This window comes from Mauremys mutica, chromosome 11 (genome assembly GCF_020497125.1).
Source record: "Mauremys mutica isolate MM-2020 ecotype Southern chromosome 11, ASM2049712v1, whole genome shotgun sequence".
Classification (NCBI taxonomy): domain Eukaryota; kingdom Metazoa; phylum Chordata; order Testudines; family Geoemydidae; genus Mauremys; species Mauremys mutica.
The window spans coordinates 69898269-69915998 of NC_059082.1; the positions used below are offsets into that span (position 1 = coordinate 69898269).

Below are 17730 nucleotides of genomic sequence, written 5' to 3' on the forward strand. Positions count from 1 at the left end.
CCAAAGCTATGCTACTTGCCCCAGTAAGTTCTTATTGCTTCTCATAGCCCTGCATTACATGACAAAACTTAATAGTACAAAAATCTGAAATATTTATAATCCAGGTGTCTTTACCAATAGTAGAGTAAAATGATTGGTGGTGGTTTTACTACCAGATGAATTCTCATTCTGTAGCACTTAGAGTGTTTGTAGCAATAGAAGCAAAATTGAATAACTGACAGTGGAGACTGCTAGAAAGTGCTGGTTTTTACTTACTCTCCCTCTCCTTTGCTGCAGTCCCCCGCCCCACACACACACACTTTGCTGGATGAAACAGTGTCATACAGATTCTTTGCAAAACCAGTTAATGTAGAACTGCTGGTTTCAACTGTGGCCAATAGCAACTCATTGAAATTCCCAGAATGGCATTTCCAGACGACAACACAGACTAGATGCTGAGCCTGAAAAAGCACTACTAAACGTTTCATGGCTGGAAGTTCCTCTTAGTACGGGGCATATGTAAGATCAGAAATTGGCTTGATAGGAATGGTCAGAAATAGGTTTGCTGTGCATGACACAGTTAGAATCGTATTTTTAAAGCATCACTCTCCCTTTGGGTTTACTTCTAATCTGATTCCCCCAGACCATTTTGCTTAAGGACCCATGCTAGAAAAATGGTTCTGAGAACTATTGGAAGTGGTTTGATAGCAGACAAATGGATAGCAATATATTCCTATCAGTAACATTTAGAGGGTGTTTTTCAACTGATCTTCGACATCTGACATTTGCAAAGCAGGACTCTAAAGTAAACTACATCACAAACCTTTCCTCTAAATTCCACAGCAGCAGACTCGTAATCTTCATAAGTCTTGTTGAATGTCTCTGAGTTCTTAGGGGTGAACAGTAGGATGTGATTTTCAACAGGGATGTCAAAAATCTTCACAGATGTCTGCAAAACAAAAGGCTCAACATCTGTTCCACTCTCTGTAAGCAGAACAGTGAATCACATGCTCGAAGTATCAATGCCATTCAGTTCTGGGTTTGCATATTTTACTTTCCAAGACTCGTATAGTTCCCCATCATTTTCATAACCCTGGGATTCTGCATTGTTTTAAAGAGGATAAAGTGAGAGAAGATCAGCAGCTGCTAAGTGGGTTTCCTGCTTAAGGAAAATCGCAGCATTATTCATAGATTGAGACCAGAATGGACCATTATGGTAATCTAGTATGACCTCCTGTATAACAACAGGCATAGAATTATTGCTGGCTGTAGTTCTCCAAGTAAAAGATAGTGTTGTCAATAAAAACTATTAGGATCAACTCACCGAAAAGCAACCAAATGCTTGGCAGCTGCATAGCCACCCTTAGCCTGAGATTTGGAATATAATATTAACCTTTACAACTGTCTGACCCTGTTTTTCAGCTATTTACAAAACTGGTAGGGTGAATCCTTAGAGCTAGTGTTTGTCTGGTCAGTAGTGATGGTCAATAGAAATGAATAACAGATTGGCCATCAATTCAGAATAGATCCGCTTTGTTGAACGAGGATGCAATTTCAAATAAGGTTTTCCTGTGTGGTTTAACAGATGATAGAACTCCACCATGATGGAGTTTCATAGTTTGAGTTCTCCAGGAAAGATGTCAATAGGGGAATATTGAGGGATGTTTTTACTGTGCTCTCAAAACTGGAGGAAAATATCTTACAGTGGGATTATAGCCCTATAAAACATTTGCTGTTCTGGTGTAGGAAGCTGTGTAACTGTTATGACAGTTTTCTGCACGAGTCCCTCTGTGCATCTGCTGGAGTGGCCGGTGCTGCAAGCCAGTTTGTTGAGATCAGCTGTTAGGAGTGAGTGACAGAGAGACACACAGGGTTCTCTCAAGGAGATTTTACATTGGTTCTTCCTTTGCTGCTTTTATTAATCTAACATAGAAGTCACTTGGAGTGGAACTGTATGGTATACAGGAAATGAGTATGGTAAACAGAACAGCTAAGTAACTGGATTCCCACTCTAAATTCTGATGAGCTTCAGTGACCAGCTCAACATAGCCCCATGCTGGTTCTGGAATTCCAGGAGCAACACATTAAATTCCCTTCTGCTTTAGCTCTATTTAATTCCATACAGTGAACATACCTCAAGATTATACTCTGTGACCAAATCCATGGTAAAAGTTTTAATTAATCTGGTAAGAGCCACTTTGTTCTGCTTGCCATCTTCAGACACTTCATTATGTACAGGTTTTCCCTTGAGTAATAAGAAAGCAAAGTTTTTAAAGCAGCCACCTTTATCCTCGACTGTAGCAAGCATGCTGTCATTAATTAAACATATTGTTGTTTTCAAATTTACTTTTTCTTGTCAATATCAACAAACATTTCATAACTCTTCTATAATAAATGGCGCCACCAGGTTAGTAACATGGTTGCAGCTGAGTGTCAAGATAAAGCTGACACATTTAATTTACTCCATGCCAATAATCCTAATACACTGTGTATGCACTCTAAATTCTAATGCAAGACCCTTTCAGTGCCTAGGCACAATGAAATGGCAAGTGAACCTTTGCTTTAACAATTTCTTGGTCTGGTTTGTTTTGTAGCCTAATTGTCAATGTTACTTCCGTATAGTTTTGTAGTTGTCATTGTGTTTGGACAGTGCTTCTTCCCAGTGCCATTTGGGGGAAAGGAAAAAGATCCCTCCCCAAAAGTGATGTGCTACAGAAACGCTGAGCATCCACAACAGTCCGTCAGTCCAGCAGAAGTTGTACATACTCAGTGAATTTGAAAATTGAGCCACTTTTCTTTAGGTGACCAAATATGGCTTCAGAAGCTAGAATGCAGGCCCCAGGTTTCCATCGTGCACACCTTCTTGAACACAGCAATGGTGTTCTCTCGGATACCATAGCTCACAAAAACCTCCTCGCTGGCCGTCACCCCGAAAGGCAGCTCTGGCACGTCTCTCGCAGTCTCATAGAAAACTTCCACTGCTCCACCGTGAAGTTCCTGTAGAACAAAAGCAGTGATTTATAATCACCGGCACCCTGTACGGTGCTGGCATGGATGGGAGTTAAGAGCAGACTGAGGCTGGCCTCATGCAGGTCTCTGAGGTGTAGGGGAGGGAGTAAACACCCACAGTAGCAGGGCTGGCTGCATGACCTTTTCCAGATAGTGTCTGCTGGGCTGGTGTGGGACTGATATGGCATTCTCTGATCTCAACGCCTATCCTGCCCCATTCAGCACGGACTTGCCTATTCTTCTGCTCCACCATTGCCCCAGGCAAGTCCTGGCCTTGAGAGGGGCTGTCCAAGAGGGGAAAGAGTCATGGCAGCACGAGATCTTGACACCACTTCTTCACCCCTTCCACACAGGAACAGTGAGAGTCACTAAAGAGAGTCCCTTCTATGCAGTAGATCAGAAAGAAAGGATCTCTACTTGATTGAGGACCTACCTATTGACATGTCTGAATTGTTTTACCTATATCTGATGCTTAGATAGGAGGTTCTTCAAGGCAGAAACCTTGTCTCCTACGTCTGTAGAATAGACAGCATGCTGTAAGCCCCCAATTAATAGTAAATAACAATGATGAAAGGCAACAGTTCCTGCAGCTTCCATTTAATTAGACAATTATTTCATGCTAAATGAATAGTAATTTATATGCTAAGATCTTCCGACACATTCTGGCAGTCGCGCTCGGTGAGCAATCTGTGACTAATAGAAGGCCAGATCCGGCTCTTTATTTCTTTTGACAGTGCTTTATTCTATTGGCTTCCACCTGCTGTATTTTTGACATGTCCTAGTGCATGCTGATGATAATCTATAGCCATTTCATTCTCCAAATGAATTCACAAATTCCAATCAAAGAAGTCTGCAGGCACTAACTATCAGCTCAGTCCAGTAACACTATTATACTGGGCCGGATGGTGAATCTTTTTGTGAGTTGCACCTTAGTTCATGAATGATTTCAATGGGGCTACTTGTGGAGCAAAACTCTAGTTGGGGGGAGCATTTTCACAACTGGCCCATTGTTTTCAATGCATACCCTTCCTCTCCCCCTAAGGTGCTATGGCAGCAAAATACAGTACTTCAATTGCCTCAACAAGTTGGAGCATACATTAGAGCAGTGGTTCTTAAACTAGAGCCGCCACTTGTTCAGGGAAAGCCCCTGGCGGGGCGGGCCAGTTTGTTTACCTGCCGTGTCCACAGGTTCGGCTGATCGCAGCTCCCACTGGCCGTGGTTCACCACTCCAGGCCAATAGGGGCTGCAGGAAGGGCGGCCGGCACGTCCCTCGGCCCGTGTTGCTTCCTGCAGTCCCCATTGGCCTGGCGCGTCGAACCATGGCCAGGTAAATAAACCAGCCCGGCCCTCAGGGGCTTTTCCTGAACAAGCGGCGGCCCTAGTTTGAGAACCACGGCATTAGAGCACATTATAGTAATAGCACTTTAGACTTGATAAGATCTAAGAATGTGCTCAGACACCATCGTGATAGGTGAGTTCAAACTACCTGGACAGACAGAAGAATAAATACCTGCTTAGTTAGAAAAAATATGAATACAGATTTAATTACTTTTTCATGGTACCCTCTGTACCTTTAATATAAGAAAATGTAATACTGTTCTACTGGCTTTAGATTTTCATCCCTAAGTCCTTCAGTCTTTCTTCAGTCCTTAAAACCAATGGCAGTTTGCCTGAGTAAAGAGTGCAGGATTTGGCCCATGTGCAGTACAATATTTTATTAATTCTGAACTAGGAAATCGCAATAGCAGATTTTCCAGCTGTCAGCAGCTCACATCTGCAGTTTGTGAGAACTTTACAGTAATCTGATTCCAAACACACTGAGACATTTCCCTCCTTTAAAGGATGTTGTTCAACGAAAAATGTATCCCAGTGCAATAGATTATATTTGCTGGTTTTCAGCCAAGCTAAATGATAAGGGTCAATTTTTCACTAGTGCCTCAAAAACTGAGCCCATAATTGTTCATGACTATGGTTTTACAAGTGCAAGAACTCAGCTCTTTGCATGAAAATCAGTTAATTCGATGGCTGGTTCTCTACCTGAGATTAGAATGTGCCTAGCCCTGCTTGGGTGCAGTCACAAGCCTGGCCCCAGAGGAGCACCAGGCCTGTTCATGGGTAATGCCAACAATGCCATAAGCCTCTCCAAAGGAGAAAGAGAAGGGGGTGGAATGATGGCAAGTCTATTGGCCAGTTCTATACCAGTCAGTAGTGCTGGGATGTTCAGCAGGGAGCACTCTCCAAGGGCATAACAAGAGCTACTTTGGCATGGGCTGACCCAGCACTGCTCCAGGACTACCGTCAGGCACTCCTGCTGAGCCCGAAGACCTCTATGCATATACATACTGAGAAAATACCACGGGAGTGAGGCTTTACAGCTACAAGCTTGCCCTGCATAAACCCAAGTATTTGCAAGTGTAAAAATTTATACAGGAATAAGTGCATAGTGGTAAAAACAAAAAACCTAGCAAACGGTAGGCCTAGTTTCTGAGGCCAACTTTAGGCATCTTTGGAAATATGGTCCTCGGGGACGATGGCAAAAAATGTGGGTCCTGGTCACAGGCAAAAAGGCCTTTGACTTTCCATTGAGTTACCTTAAAAAAGCCAATCACTGCCAAATCTTCAGAGTTGATGATAGCTTCAGCTTGGTCAGTGCTATTGATAACTACAGTGCTGGGTCCTATTCGTCTTCTCACCCAGGTAATAAATGCAGAGGCCTCTCTGACTCCTTTGGAACAAGGAAAAAATTAAAGGGACTGTCAAAGAGAATTACAAAAAGACATCAGTTTTCTGAACAACCAAGATGACAAGAAGTGCACAAGGTTGTTGAGTCTAAGTTCATTTGAACTCCATGCACCCCTGAACTCTTGGCTATTGGATAATTAAAGGTGGACTTAAGCATTGAAATTCAAATCCAGATCCCAATCACTTGAACAAGTTCAGGGTATCACAATACAATGTTTGTGGTCGTCATTGTACTTTCTGGGTTCTCTACAAACAACAATTGGGCACGTTGCCAATTGCCTGTTCAGTCACAGATTTTATGGGTGTTTTGAGGCCAGGGCTCTCAGACAAGTAGGAAAGCACGAAGCGCAAAGATTCATGTGGCAGGTGTGTGACTGTATGGCACCCATGAGCTATACAGAAATATCAACAGAGCAATTCCATAGTTTGTTGAGCTATCTATTGAGTTAAAGTTGGTGTTAGATTTGTACCTCTTGCACAGCAGAAGAGATGGGATAGGTGCTGAGGCATATTAAAATGCTTCTTCAATGTTAGAGCTCAGCTTTTTTGGTTTACGGGTAAGAATTGAGGCCCAAATGGTCAAGTCCTTTAATTCTCAATGCTCCGAGCTTTTACGTACTGCACTCAGTATTGCCAACTCTCACAATTTTATCACAAATATTATGATATATGATAATTTTTCCCCTTAAAGCCCCAGCTCCTTTGGTCAAGAATCTCTGCTTTTATTTGAAAATAAAGTTTCTATCCCTCATGTTTGCAAAAAAAAGTTTAGAAACATGACTCCTAAATGCTCAAAGGGGGGTTTAAGGAGCTGAAAATCCCAGCCTAAAAGAATACCTCTTTATCTTTTTCAGTATAACTAGGGTGACCAGATGTCCTGATTTTATAGGGACTGTCCTGATTTTTGGGTCTTTTTTTGTATATAGGCTCCTATTACATCCCCACCCCCGTCCTGATTTTTCACATTTGCTGTCTGGTCACCCTAAGTATAACCTTCTTTAAGAAGAGTCGTAGATGTACACAGAGGGGTCCAGCAAGGAGTGAATCAGAATTGTATATGAAAAAGAGCACTGATATAGTGCCAGCCTGTATGTACTGTGCTATGGTGTAATCATGCTACATATTACAAACATTCGATCAAACATTCAGACCCTGAAACCGTGCCTCTTGTCAGTTTAACAAAATTAAAATGCAGGGAAGGCCTATTCAGTTGATTGCTACTCAGACATTTTGCTGCAGCACTCACTGCATCTGATTCCAAATAATAATTTTTAAAAGCATGGCAGGCTTACATTTGTCCTGAAGAACACAGGTCTGAAACGTAAGGTGTCAGAACAGAATCTAGTGACTGCATGGCATTTGAACACTGTCTACATGCAGATCCAAGCTCTTACAGCTAATCTGTTGTTAAGTCAGCCATACAGACCTCAGCAAATCTGTCTTTGGATTAATCATTGTCTTGGTTTGCCTGAAATGGCCTTGTACTTAGTATATTTGGGCCAAATCCTGGTCTCATTGAAGTAAATGGCTCATTGATTTCATTAAGACTAGGATTTGGCTCTGTTTATCAGCTGTCGTGATGACCATTTAAAAAAAATCCCTCTTTCATCAAATATTTCAGTGCACTTTCTTGTTTTAAACTTCGTCTGTCAGTTCCAGCCCAAAGGCATTGGTTTCGTATTTAAGGGTTAAATATTTCCTCTGATAAATAACTCACTGGATAACTATAGTACATCCACATCAGGCCACTCTGAATACTTCAAACAGCTATAACCTATCAATGAGAGCAATAGTTTGATTTTTCAGTACTATGCTCGCTCATCATTGTAAATAAATGACTTACCAGTCAACCAGTTAGGAACTATTGGAGTTGTGTGCTGTAGCTAATTTGTGAATTCTTTTTTACATTACCCTAAATATATTAACTCTTTGCAGCTCATTTATTGGTAACGCTGAAAGGGCAGCTCTATTCTGGCATCATCAGGCTCCCTGTTCACTGTCTCTCAGTAACATACACGTCAAATGAGTTTGCAAGCTAAAAGGTGGTTTCTTGCCAGCCCTACAGACTCAACCAAAGACCCAGGCTGGATTCTTTCATTCTCATGCACCATTACCACTAATAAAAGTTCAGTGGGCAAATCATGCCTTCAGTGACACCTGTGCAGGCCCTCCTGTTTATACAGGTGTAACGACTGGAACCCATAAAATAATTCTGTTGATGCACAAGAAGGAATAAAAGTACTGAGAACACAGCAGCTCCACTGAAGTTTGTGGGAGTGAGAGGGGGCTCAGCAGCTCTGAAAAGTTGGGCCACTTATTCACATGCCTAAAAGTGCGTTTAGGAGCCAAAGTTTAGGCTCCTGTTTTTACAAAATCTTGGCCCATCTACTTCTCTTCAGACTCCAAAAACATGTCCCTGCCCAGGCTACTTACCTCTGAGCTGCAAGAAAACAGTTTAACGAGTGTGCACAGTTAGAGAGAGATGTAGACAAAAAGAATATTATTTGTATCTATTTTTAATGAAGCAAAAGCTCTAATCAAGTCTGGATGTCCAGGAATTGTGCATATTCTGAACTAGGGAATGCACAGGCCAAATGCTATAGTCTGTTTAATGTATCTTAATGTACTTTACATGCAATCTTTAAAATGATTCCATTGTATTATTGGGCTTGATGTGAGCTCCCTCTGGTGGGTAATTTGCCAGCTTCAAAATTCCTTCTTAGGTTATAGAGTCATAGAAAAATCTATCTGTCTATCTATCTATCTACACACACACACACACACACAACAGACAAGGTTGTTAAAACAGTCCTCTGCAAACCACAGTGCAGACCTCTGCTATTTATGCTGTCCTCATACTGTGCATGGAATTTGTACTAGGAAACCTGTGGGTGGTACAAATGCAAAATAAAAAGTAATTGCGGCAAATTCTCTGCAAGTGTAACTCCATTGTATTCAGGCTTATTGTAGTCAATGGGCATGCATGGTAGTTCACCGTAGTCAATGGAGTTATGCCAGCAGAGAATTTGGCTGCTATCTGCATTGCTGGTCAGAGAAGAGCATTTAAATCCTAACTTTGGAAGGCAAGTTCAAATCCTAGTTTGTCTTTGTTAAATGTACACAAGTACACACAGATATGTCTGCATATTTAGCTAACTATACATATAATGTCAAGGGCAGAATCCCTTTACTATCTAATACATTCTCTGTCTGAGCATGATATTCTGTCCAGTCAACAATGTAATAAGTCTTTTCCATCTGTAATACGATGGATATTATGCCCTTCCATCAATCCAAACAACAGTTTACCTTTGCAATCTATAGGATTTTTCCTATCACCATCCACAAAGAACTTCACAGTCGGAAACTCTTGAATGTTAAATTCTTTTTTCAGATCTTTTTGGTCTGTGATATCAACTTTGCCAAATCTGATAGCAGGAGCTTCTTTTTTAAGCTGCCCCGCAGCTTTTGCAAATTCTTCAGCCAGAATCTGAGATGGTCCAGATAAAGAAGTGTCTGAAAGGGATCAACAAAGAGAAAACCAATCATGTAGTCATGAGTGTTAAGTCTCAAACTCAAAGCCATTAAGTCTGGCAATATTTTCAAGGGCTAAACAGGGCTGTTGATGAGACACAAGACAATGGGAACCTATCCCATCCAATGAACCTAAACCAGGAGAGACCTTTTTGATCAATTTTGTTCATTACAAATGATCACTCTCTGCATGTTTCTATGTATTTTTGTGTTTTGTACCTGTGCATGTGTAGCAAGAAATGTCATTTAAAAGCTCCAATGGGGAGGCTAATTTTTTTTGCGGGGAAGGAATAAAATGGAGTCATCTGTGATTGAATATTCTGAATATTTTTAAAAATGGGAGCCTGAGGGTATGGTCATTTAATTCATATAAAGTCACTTAAGTCAGCTGATTTTCAAAGCTGCTGAGCACCCAACAGCTCCCACCTACACAGGTTTTTATAACACAGTTTGTGTGTGTTGGAGCTGTGGGAAGCGAGTTCTAGTCGGCACTCTGCAGGTGTATGTTGGGTTATTATGGAGAAGGGGACAAGAAATGAATTGCCTGTATCCAGCTGCTTTGAACTCAAAGGTATGTATCAGATAAATGCTAAGAGTTCTCCAGTTTTGCAACTTGTGGAAAGGGCTTTTAAAAGCAAGTTAGTTTAACGTTCTACTGATAAAACTGAGATATGTTATCACCTCATTTGGCTTGCCTTACTATTTAACCTAAAGAGGGGAGTGAAAACTTGAAATACTGATTTCCTTTCAATCCCTGACAGAAACATTTTAGTTTTATCAATATACCTTTCAAACAGGGACAGATAGTCTGGGTTATTTATAAACCAAATTGTAAATCCAATGGCATGACTATTTTTTTAATCTAATGTCTTTTGTACTACCATAGAACTGGAAATAAATACACGTCTGTACAATTTTCCTAATCAAGACACTGTCTTATATAATAGTACCAGAAAGTGAGTGATCATTTTCATTAGAGCTCTCATAAATGAATGGCAGATGAAAAGTTTAATCTAGCTCAGTGATCAGTTACATTTCCCTGCATGATTCATCATCATCGTCATCATTCTGAGTCCTCACCATAAATCATTCTTCCATCCAACCAGTGCAATCAGGATCATGCATAGTAATACCCAGCAACCTCTTTTTATTATTAGTTATTTGACCTGTACGGGATTCAGTACAGTAAGGACTCAGATAAGAAAGCTTTGGAATCAATGGCGCAAAGCAGTTTATCAGCTGAGGGTCTGGTTATTTGTTTTTATGTGATCTAATGGAGCTCAGGAAAGGCAGTGCTGGTACTCCTGAATTTAAATCCCACCAACATGCTGTGTTACCTTAGTCATGTCATTCAGCGAAATATTAAAGTATGTGCTTAACTTTAAACATATGCTTACCTCTCACCAAAGTAAGTTGGAGTTTCTGTTGGTGCAAATGGGAGATGCATCAGGCCATTAATTTCTGTGTATCTTTGTTCTCCCAAGTGTAAAATGAGTGTGATACCACCTACCTTCTTTCTGGGGTCAGTCTGGAATGTGCTTTGTTGGGGGTGTGCATGGGCTGATTTCATTCTTCTTTTTAACAATAGTTTTCTAAGTGAGTTTATAAAACTTCCTGGAAGTGTAAGGATCAGACAGTTCAACAGTGCTGGCTCCTTCTGAGTTGTAACAGAAAATATTGGGTGACATCTTGGCTTCACCAAAATCAATGAAAAGTTTGCCATTGACTTCAGTAGGTCAGGTTTTCACCCAGTAAGTTTATGGCAGGGGTGGGCAAACTTTTTGGCCTGAGGGCCACATCTGAGAATAGAAATTGTATGGTGGGCCATGAATGCTCACAAAATTGGGGTTGGGGTGCGGGAGGGAGTGAGAGCACTGGCTGGGGGTGTGGGCTCTGGAGTGGGGCTGGGGATGATGAGTTTGGGGTGTAGGAGGGTGCTCCGGGCTGGGATCAAGGGGTTAGGAGGGTGAGAGGGGAATCATGGCTGTGGTAGGGGGTTGGGGCGCTGGGAGAGGCTCAGGAGTGCAGGATCTGGGCAGTGCTTACCTCAAGCGGCTCCCGGAAGCACTGGCATGCCCCTTCTCCAGCTCCTACATGGAAGCACGGCCAGGTGGCTCTGCACGCTGCCCCATCTACAGGCACTGCCCCTGCAGCTCCCATTGGTTGCAGTTCCCAGCCAATGAGAGCTGATGGGACAGCGCTTGGGGCAGGGGCAGCATGCGGAGCAGAGCCCCCTGGCTGCCCCTACGCATGGGAGTCAGGAGGGCCATGCTGCTGCTTCCACGAGCTGCATGAAGTGGCACCTGACCCTGCTCCCCAGCTGGAGCACCGGAGTGGAGCAAGTCCCAGACCCCGCTCCCCACTGGGAGCTGGAGGGCTGGATTAAAACGGCTGGCAGGCCAAATCCGGCCCACAGGCCGTAGTTTGCCCACCCCGGGTTTATGGCTTTTGTTAAAAATGCTGACTTACAATTTTATTTTCTCAAAACATTAACCTTTTAGATTTTACTAACTTGTTTCTCATGTAAACTATTTTTAACTCAGATTCAGAAGCTGTTACAAGCTCATCCATCAGAGCGGCTGCTCCAGGTGCAAATATGCCAAATGAAATTCTTGTTAGGGAAAAAAAAAAGTTAGTGGGGCCTAGGATACCATGGTGGTGAATGCCACAGAACTTTCTAGATGGAAGGGACTTCTCTACATAAAATAAATCGGACTAAAAGCATCAGTGGATCAAACTGTGATCTAATTACCTGTAAAGTTACAGTTCCATCAAATAAAGCAATTTTGGTTTTACGGGAGGATAAAATCTATCAGAAAATTCTAACTTTAGTCGCTCTCTCTTTGCCAACTATAAAAATGGTCCTACCAACCCCCAACCCCCACCCCGCCCCGCCACACACACAACTTTTGTAAAGTATTTGCCCTCCAGATTATACTTTGTATGTAGAGTGCCAATCCAAACACATTTGTTATATTCCAGCTGTAAACTACTGTAAATAAGAGTATTTGATAGAAAATCTGACCTACCATGTACATAAATGGCACATCCAAAGTATAAAAAACTTTAGAACATATGAGGCAATGTTTGCCAAGCACAGGTAGGTTATGCTTTAAAATAGGCACAGAGAAAAAATGTTTAGTAACACAGGCAGTGGTAGACATGGAGCTGCTATGTAATAATCTAAGAATCCTGGTAGGTAATAACTTTACGAATAGTGTATTCTGGGCAGAGTGGTGCAGTTACCGTGTAGCTACACTGGGTTATTAGAATTTCCTGTATGAATGTATTGGTCTAGCTTCCTAGGGCGCTATTGGAAAAAGAAGCAGGAAAGCAATACAGTAGCAAGTATTAAGCATGCGAGTAGTCCCACTGACCTCAAGAAAAGCAAATGCTTAAATTCTTTGCTGAATTGAGGCTTTAATGCTTAAATTAAGGAAGAAAATGCTTTTAAATTTAACTTTTAACCAAATTTTTGATACTCTCCCATTGACATAGCGCTGTGCACACCGGTGCTTATGTCCATGTAACTATGTCGCTCGGGGGTGGTTTATTCACACCCCTGAGCAACATAAATTCTGCCTACATGAGCTGTAGTGTAGACATAGCCTGAGGCTAGAACAACTACACAGATTCCAACGTCCATGGGATTAGGACATGTGCAGAACACAGGGGTAGATGCAATTGGACAGCCGGTCTGTTGGCATAGAGCTTAAGACAGGGTTGGCAAAGGTCACCATTGAAAAACTTCTGGCTGGGGTGATAAGACTGGTAACTATACTACAAATATCATCTCTATTGTTTATCAATTTATTGAATCAAACACAGCTGTCAGAAAACAAATGACCCTTAAAATGTCATCAGACCAATCATTAGATGTTATTTGCCAGGAGGTGGTCTTCAGCTAAATGTCAATACTTTATTTTAAAAAACAGTATTTGGGGATTTTACAGGACTGACTTTTACTGACTTGTCTCCTGCGATCATCACTAAATTCCCACTCACCCAGTCTCATCACTGGATTGTGAGGAGTTCTTTTGATGATCTTTTTAAAATGGACCTGAATCTAAAACACAGCCCTTATCAGTGCAAGTGGATTGTGACAAATTGAGCATGAGCACAGCAGAAATAAAATATCCGGCATCTGAAGCTGAAGACAATTCAGGTTGCTTAGTTCAGGTGCAGGAAGAGGAAACAATAGGACATAAAGGTACAGTTGTTAAAAGAATCTCTTTTCCTCTTGCTAGTCTCATTATTTTCCTGCTGTTCTCTTTTCATGTTGCTAGTCTCATTCTTTCTGACTTTCAGTAAAAATCAAGCATCAATGAGTGACTTTTAAATTGCTTATTTTTACCAAGGGGAACCTTTCACATGCTTATGTAATGTTATGAATCATTTCTTTGTGTGAGGAAAGTGCCTGCAAAGAAGAACAGTGGTCACTCCTCTTACCCGTTCAGCTGATTTCCAAAGTTTCTGTCGCTTTCAGAGCTACGGTAAGAACACGGAGATTTCTGAAGTATCCTCATCTTTAGAGCAAATCTCACACACGCACACACGTGGTTTGGGGGGTGGTTGCTTGTTTGTTGTGTTTTGCCTGGTTTTGCTTCTTTCCAATGTACAGAAAAAGCCTGAACATTTTTGGTTGTTATTTAAAAAAAACGTATTTAATTCCGGCTTTTCTACATTAGAAATTCAAGTCCTGTCAATGTTGTTTTCCTGGGCAGACTCAACTAGAGAACTAGTATGCTTATGACATTGCAGATGGCATGAAAGTAAAACCTGATGAATTGAGAGGGAAACTGATTTTGAATCAAACTGTTTAAAAGTTGGATTTTCGCTTGCCCCTGTTAGTTATAGATTTGTATTCCAGAAGCACCTAAAGGGCCCAACTGTGATGAAGGCCCATTGTGCTAGGTGCTGTACAAACACCTAATGAGACATAGGCTCTGCCCTGAAGAGTTTATATCCTGAATAAATAAGATGGACGAACAGTAAGAGGCAGAAATACTATTGTCCCCATTTTACAGATGGGGCTCTGAGGCACAGAGAATATCATGCCCAAGTCACATAAAAAGCTTACGATGGAATTGGGGATTGGAATTGAGAGCTCTGGAGTCCCATCAGGCCAGCCTTCTTAAACACAGAGCCATCACGAATGAGCCACTGATTTTTTTTTTTAAGAATGCAACTTATTAGACTAAAATATATTGAAATGTGATCATTAGGGATGAGATTAGCCAATACAAAAACAGTGTATTTAATGGCCCTACAGCATCCTTCAAATGAGTCTACATGGAAGCACAGCAGTTGTCTCCATCTTTACCTAATTGTCATCTGCCTCCAGTTTCACTCTGCAATCTTTATTGATGGTCCTGGTGATTACTATAGTAGCAGTGAGCCTGCCTGCTGTCAGGCTAAGTACTGATTTCCTAGCCAGAATCTCAGCAGGCCCACTCTGCATCTTTCGGTGTGTAGGCTGCTTATTCCGTTTCTCCGCAGACATATAATTTTCCCTGTAGAAAACTCTTGAGGGTGCCTGGAAGTCAGAAGGGCTTTGTTTTAGTCCTGTCTCTGCTGCAAACTTTCTTGTGAACTTGAGCAAGTCATTTAAAGCCTAATCCTACTGACACTGAGATCAATGAGCAAACTCCCCCTGACTTTAAAAAAACAAACGAGGAGTCCTTGTGGCACCTTAGAGACTAACAAATTTATTTGGGCATAAGCTTTCCTGGGCTATAACCCATTTCATCAGATGTATGAAGTAAAAAATACAGGAGCAGGTATAAATACATGAAAGGATGGGGGTGCTTTACCAAGTGTTAGGTCAGTCTAACAAGATAAATCAATTAACAGCAGGAAACCAAGGGAGGAAAAGTAACTTTTGAAGTGGTAAGAGAGAGGCCCATTGCAGACAGTTGACAAGAAGGTGTGAGTAACAGTAGGGAGAAATTAGTATTGGGGAAATTAAGTTTAGATTTTGTAATGACCGAACCACTCCTAGTCTTTATTCAGGCCTAATCTGATGGTATCTTGTTTGCAAATTAATTCCAGTTCTGCAGCTTCATGTTGGAGTCTGTTTTTGAAGTTTTTTTGTTGAAGAATTGCCACTTTGAAGTCTGTTAGAGTGACCAGAGAGGTTGAAGTGTTCTCCTACTGGTTTTTGAATGTTACGATTCCTGATGTCAGATTTGTGTCTATTTATTCTTTTGCGTAGAGACTGTCTGGTTTGGCCAATGTACACGGCAGAGGGGCATTGCTGGCACATGATGGCATATCTCACGTTGGTAGATGTGCAGGTGAACGAGCCCTGGATGGTGTGGCTGATGTGGTTAGGTCCTATGATGGTGTCTCTTGAATAGACATGTGGACAGAGTTGGCACCGGGGTTTGTAGCAAGGTTTGGTTCCTGGGTTGGTGGTTTTGTTGTGTGGTGTGTAGTTGCTGGTGAGTATTTGCTTCGAGTTGGGGGGCTGTCTGTAAGCGAGGACTGGCCTGTCTGCAAAATGTGGCCCATAATCTCTTGGGTCAGTTTCTGTACTAAATTGGGATAATACAACTGTGACGTTATATGATTAAAATATGACCATGTAGGTCATTGTTAAGGCTAAGATTTTGTCACAGTAATTTTTAGTAAAAGTCATGAACAGGTCATGGGCAATAAACAAAAATTCATGGAGCCCGTGAATTGTCCGTGACTTTACTAAAAATAACCAGGAGGCAGGGCTATGTAAGGGGGAGGAATGGAGTCCCATGGGAGGGGGGGGACTGACAGGCTGAGCTCCTCACCATGGCAGGGGGCACAGCCCCAGCCACAGCAGGGGGGCACAGCCACGGGGGGGACACAGCCCCCCACTATGGAGCTGGCCACAGCTGCGGGACAGGGGTGCGCAGCCTCCACTGCAGCCCCCTCCAAGCCACAACCAGGGGGGAGTTTGCATGGTCCTGGGAAGCTGCACAGGGGTATTAGAGCATCACGGTACCTATTTTACATTCCCAAATGTGTGTGTCCCTTGGCCTGCTCCCCCAGGGCTTGCATATGGTACAGAACAATTTGTGACCATTTTCAGGAACCTTGGCCTTAAGGAGTATGACTAGTGTTTTCAGAGCAGCCTAAAGAACTTAGGTACCCAAATGGCATTGACTTCCCAACCCTTAGGCTCCTTTGAAAACCCCAGCGGTAGATGTCTTTGTTCATTATATACCCTAACTACTTTGAGAGGCATGTACTTTAAAGGAGATACACTATCAGCTTTCACTGCTGGAGTCCATTTTGGATGTTGGCTTTCTGATTAAAAAATTAGATTCCCAATTCACAGGGACTGAAGGAATTTCCAAGGGAGGGGAGTGTTTTTGATAGAAATACACCTTTCTGTTCCCTGTATTTAATTCATCCTGCTATGTCTCGTATACTGAGGTGTTTGGGGGTTCTCTGTATAGATGTATTTCTTTCCCATTGATGTGGGATAGTGTTCTCTAGTATTGCTATAATGTTATTATTACCTTTAAAAAGTCATCACTTGCCAACAGTTACCTCAGTTTTTATCTGAGACGCCACAGATTTCCTTTGTGCTTAGAAAGAGAAATAATTCTGGGAACTGTACGGTATTAGTTGACTCTCTTTTTTTAACGGCAATCACTGTATTTGTTATTAATCTGTGTCCAGAGCCTAAGGAATGCCATTAACTTGTTAAGTATCAGAGGGGTAGCCGTGTTAGTCTGGTTCTGTAGAAGCAGCAAAGAATCCTGTGGCACCTTATAGACTAACAGACGTTTTGCAGCATGAGCTTTCGTGGGTGAATACCCACTTCTTCGGATGCAAGACTTGTTACACTCCTTTCCTGCCAACTGAATGTAGTACCCTTGTAATGTGCTAGACTGAAAGCACTAGGAAACAGTTTCTGTTTATCCACTGAACAGATACCCTGGAATAAGAGGGTCCAATGGGAGACTTATACTGATATTATCACACTGGTTTAAATCCACACCTTTGCTTGTACTGATGTACTGTGTAAAGAAGCCTATATAGTCTGAATGGGGCAGCTACTGTTACTGGAGCTCTGCCGGAATGCAATGGAAACAAATCTCCCAACTGGCTTGTCTTAGAGGCAGGAGAGCAGCTATTCACGTACCCCACCAACTTCCTAATATCAGAATGGTTCTCCTCTAGGCCAGCCGAAGGACTCAGCTACTGGACCTGCCTCTCCACAGGCCTCCTGCTAGGGTATCCATGGAGACAGGTTCTTGAAGCATCAGTTTCCCCCAGAATATACTGTGAATTCCACGCATGCCTATAGCCCGCCCTGACAAACAGAACATGGACACTCTTATTCCAGGGTATGAGGGCCTTTACTTATTTCTCTTTGGAATAAAACTGTCCACACAAGGAGTTACACCATTTTAACTGTATCAGTATAAGTATACAAGTACAACTGGTAAACCTTTCCCACGTAGACCAGCCCTAAGCAG

General features: G+C 42.1%; 1 protein-coding gene across 1 annotated transcript in view; it reads right to left on the reverse strand.

Annotated features, from left to right (window-relative positions):
- Positions 1–17730, reverse strand: part of PDILT (protein disulfide isomerase like, testis expressed) — a 44011-nt gene that overhangs the window by 18307 nt on the left and 7974 nt on the right. The window contains exons 2-6 of the mRNA XM_044979948.1: positions 9041–9247; positions 5581–5714; positions 2839–2976; positions 2114–2224; positions 803–928 (exon numbers count right to left, since the gene is read on the reverse strand). Coding sequence (XP_044835883.1) covers positions 803–928; positions 2114–2224; positions 2839–2976; positions 5581–5714; positions 9041–9247 — 716 coding nt within the window. The remainder of the gene's footprint in view (positions 1–802; positions 929–2113; positions 2225–2838; positions 2977–5580; positions 5715–9040; positions 9248–17730) is intronic.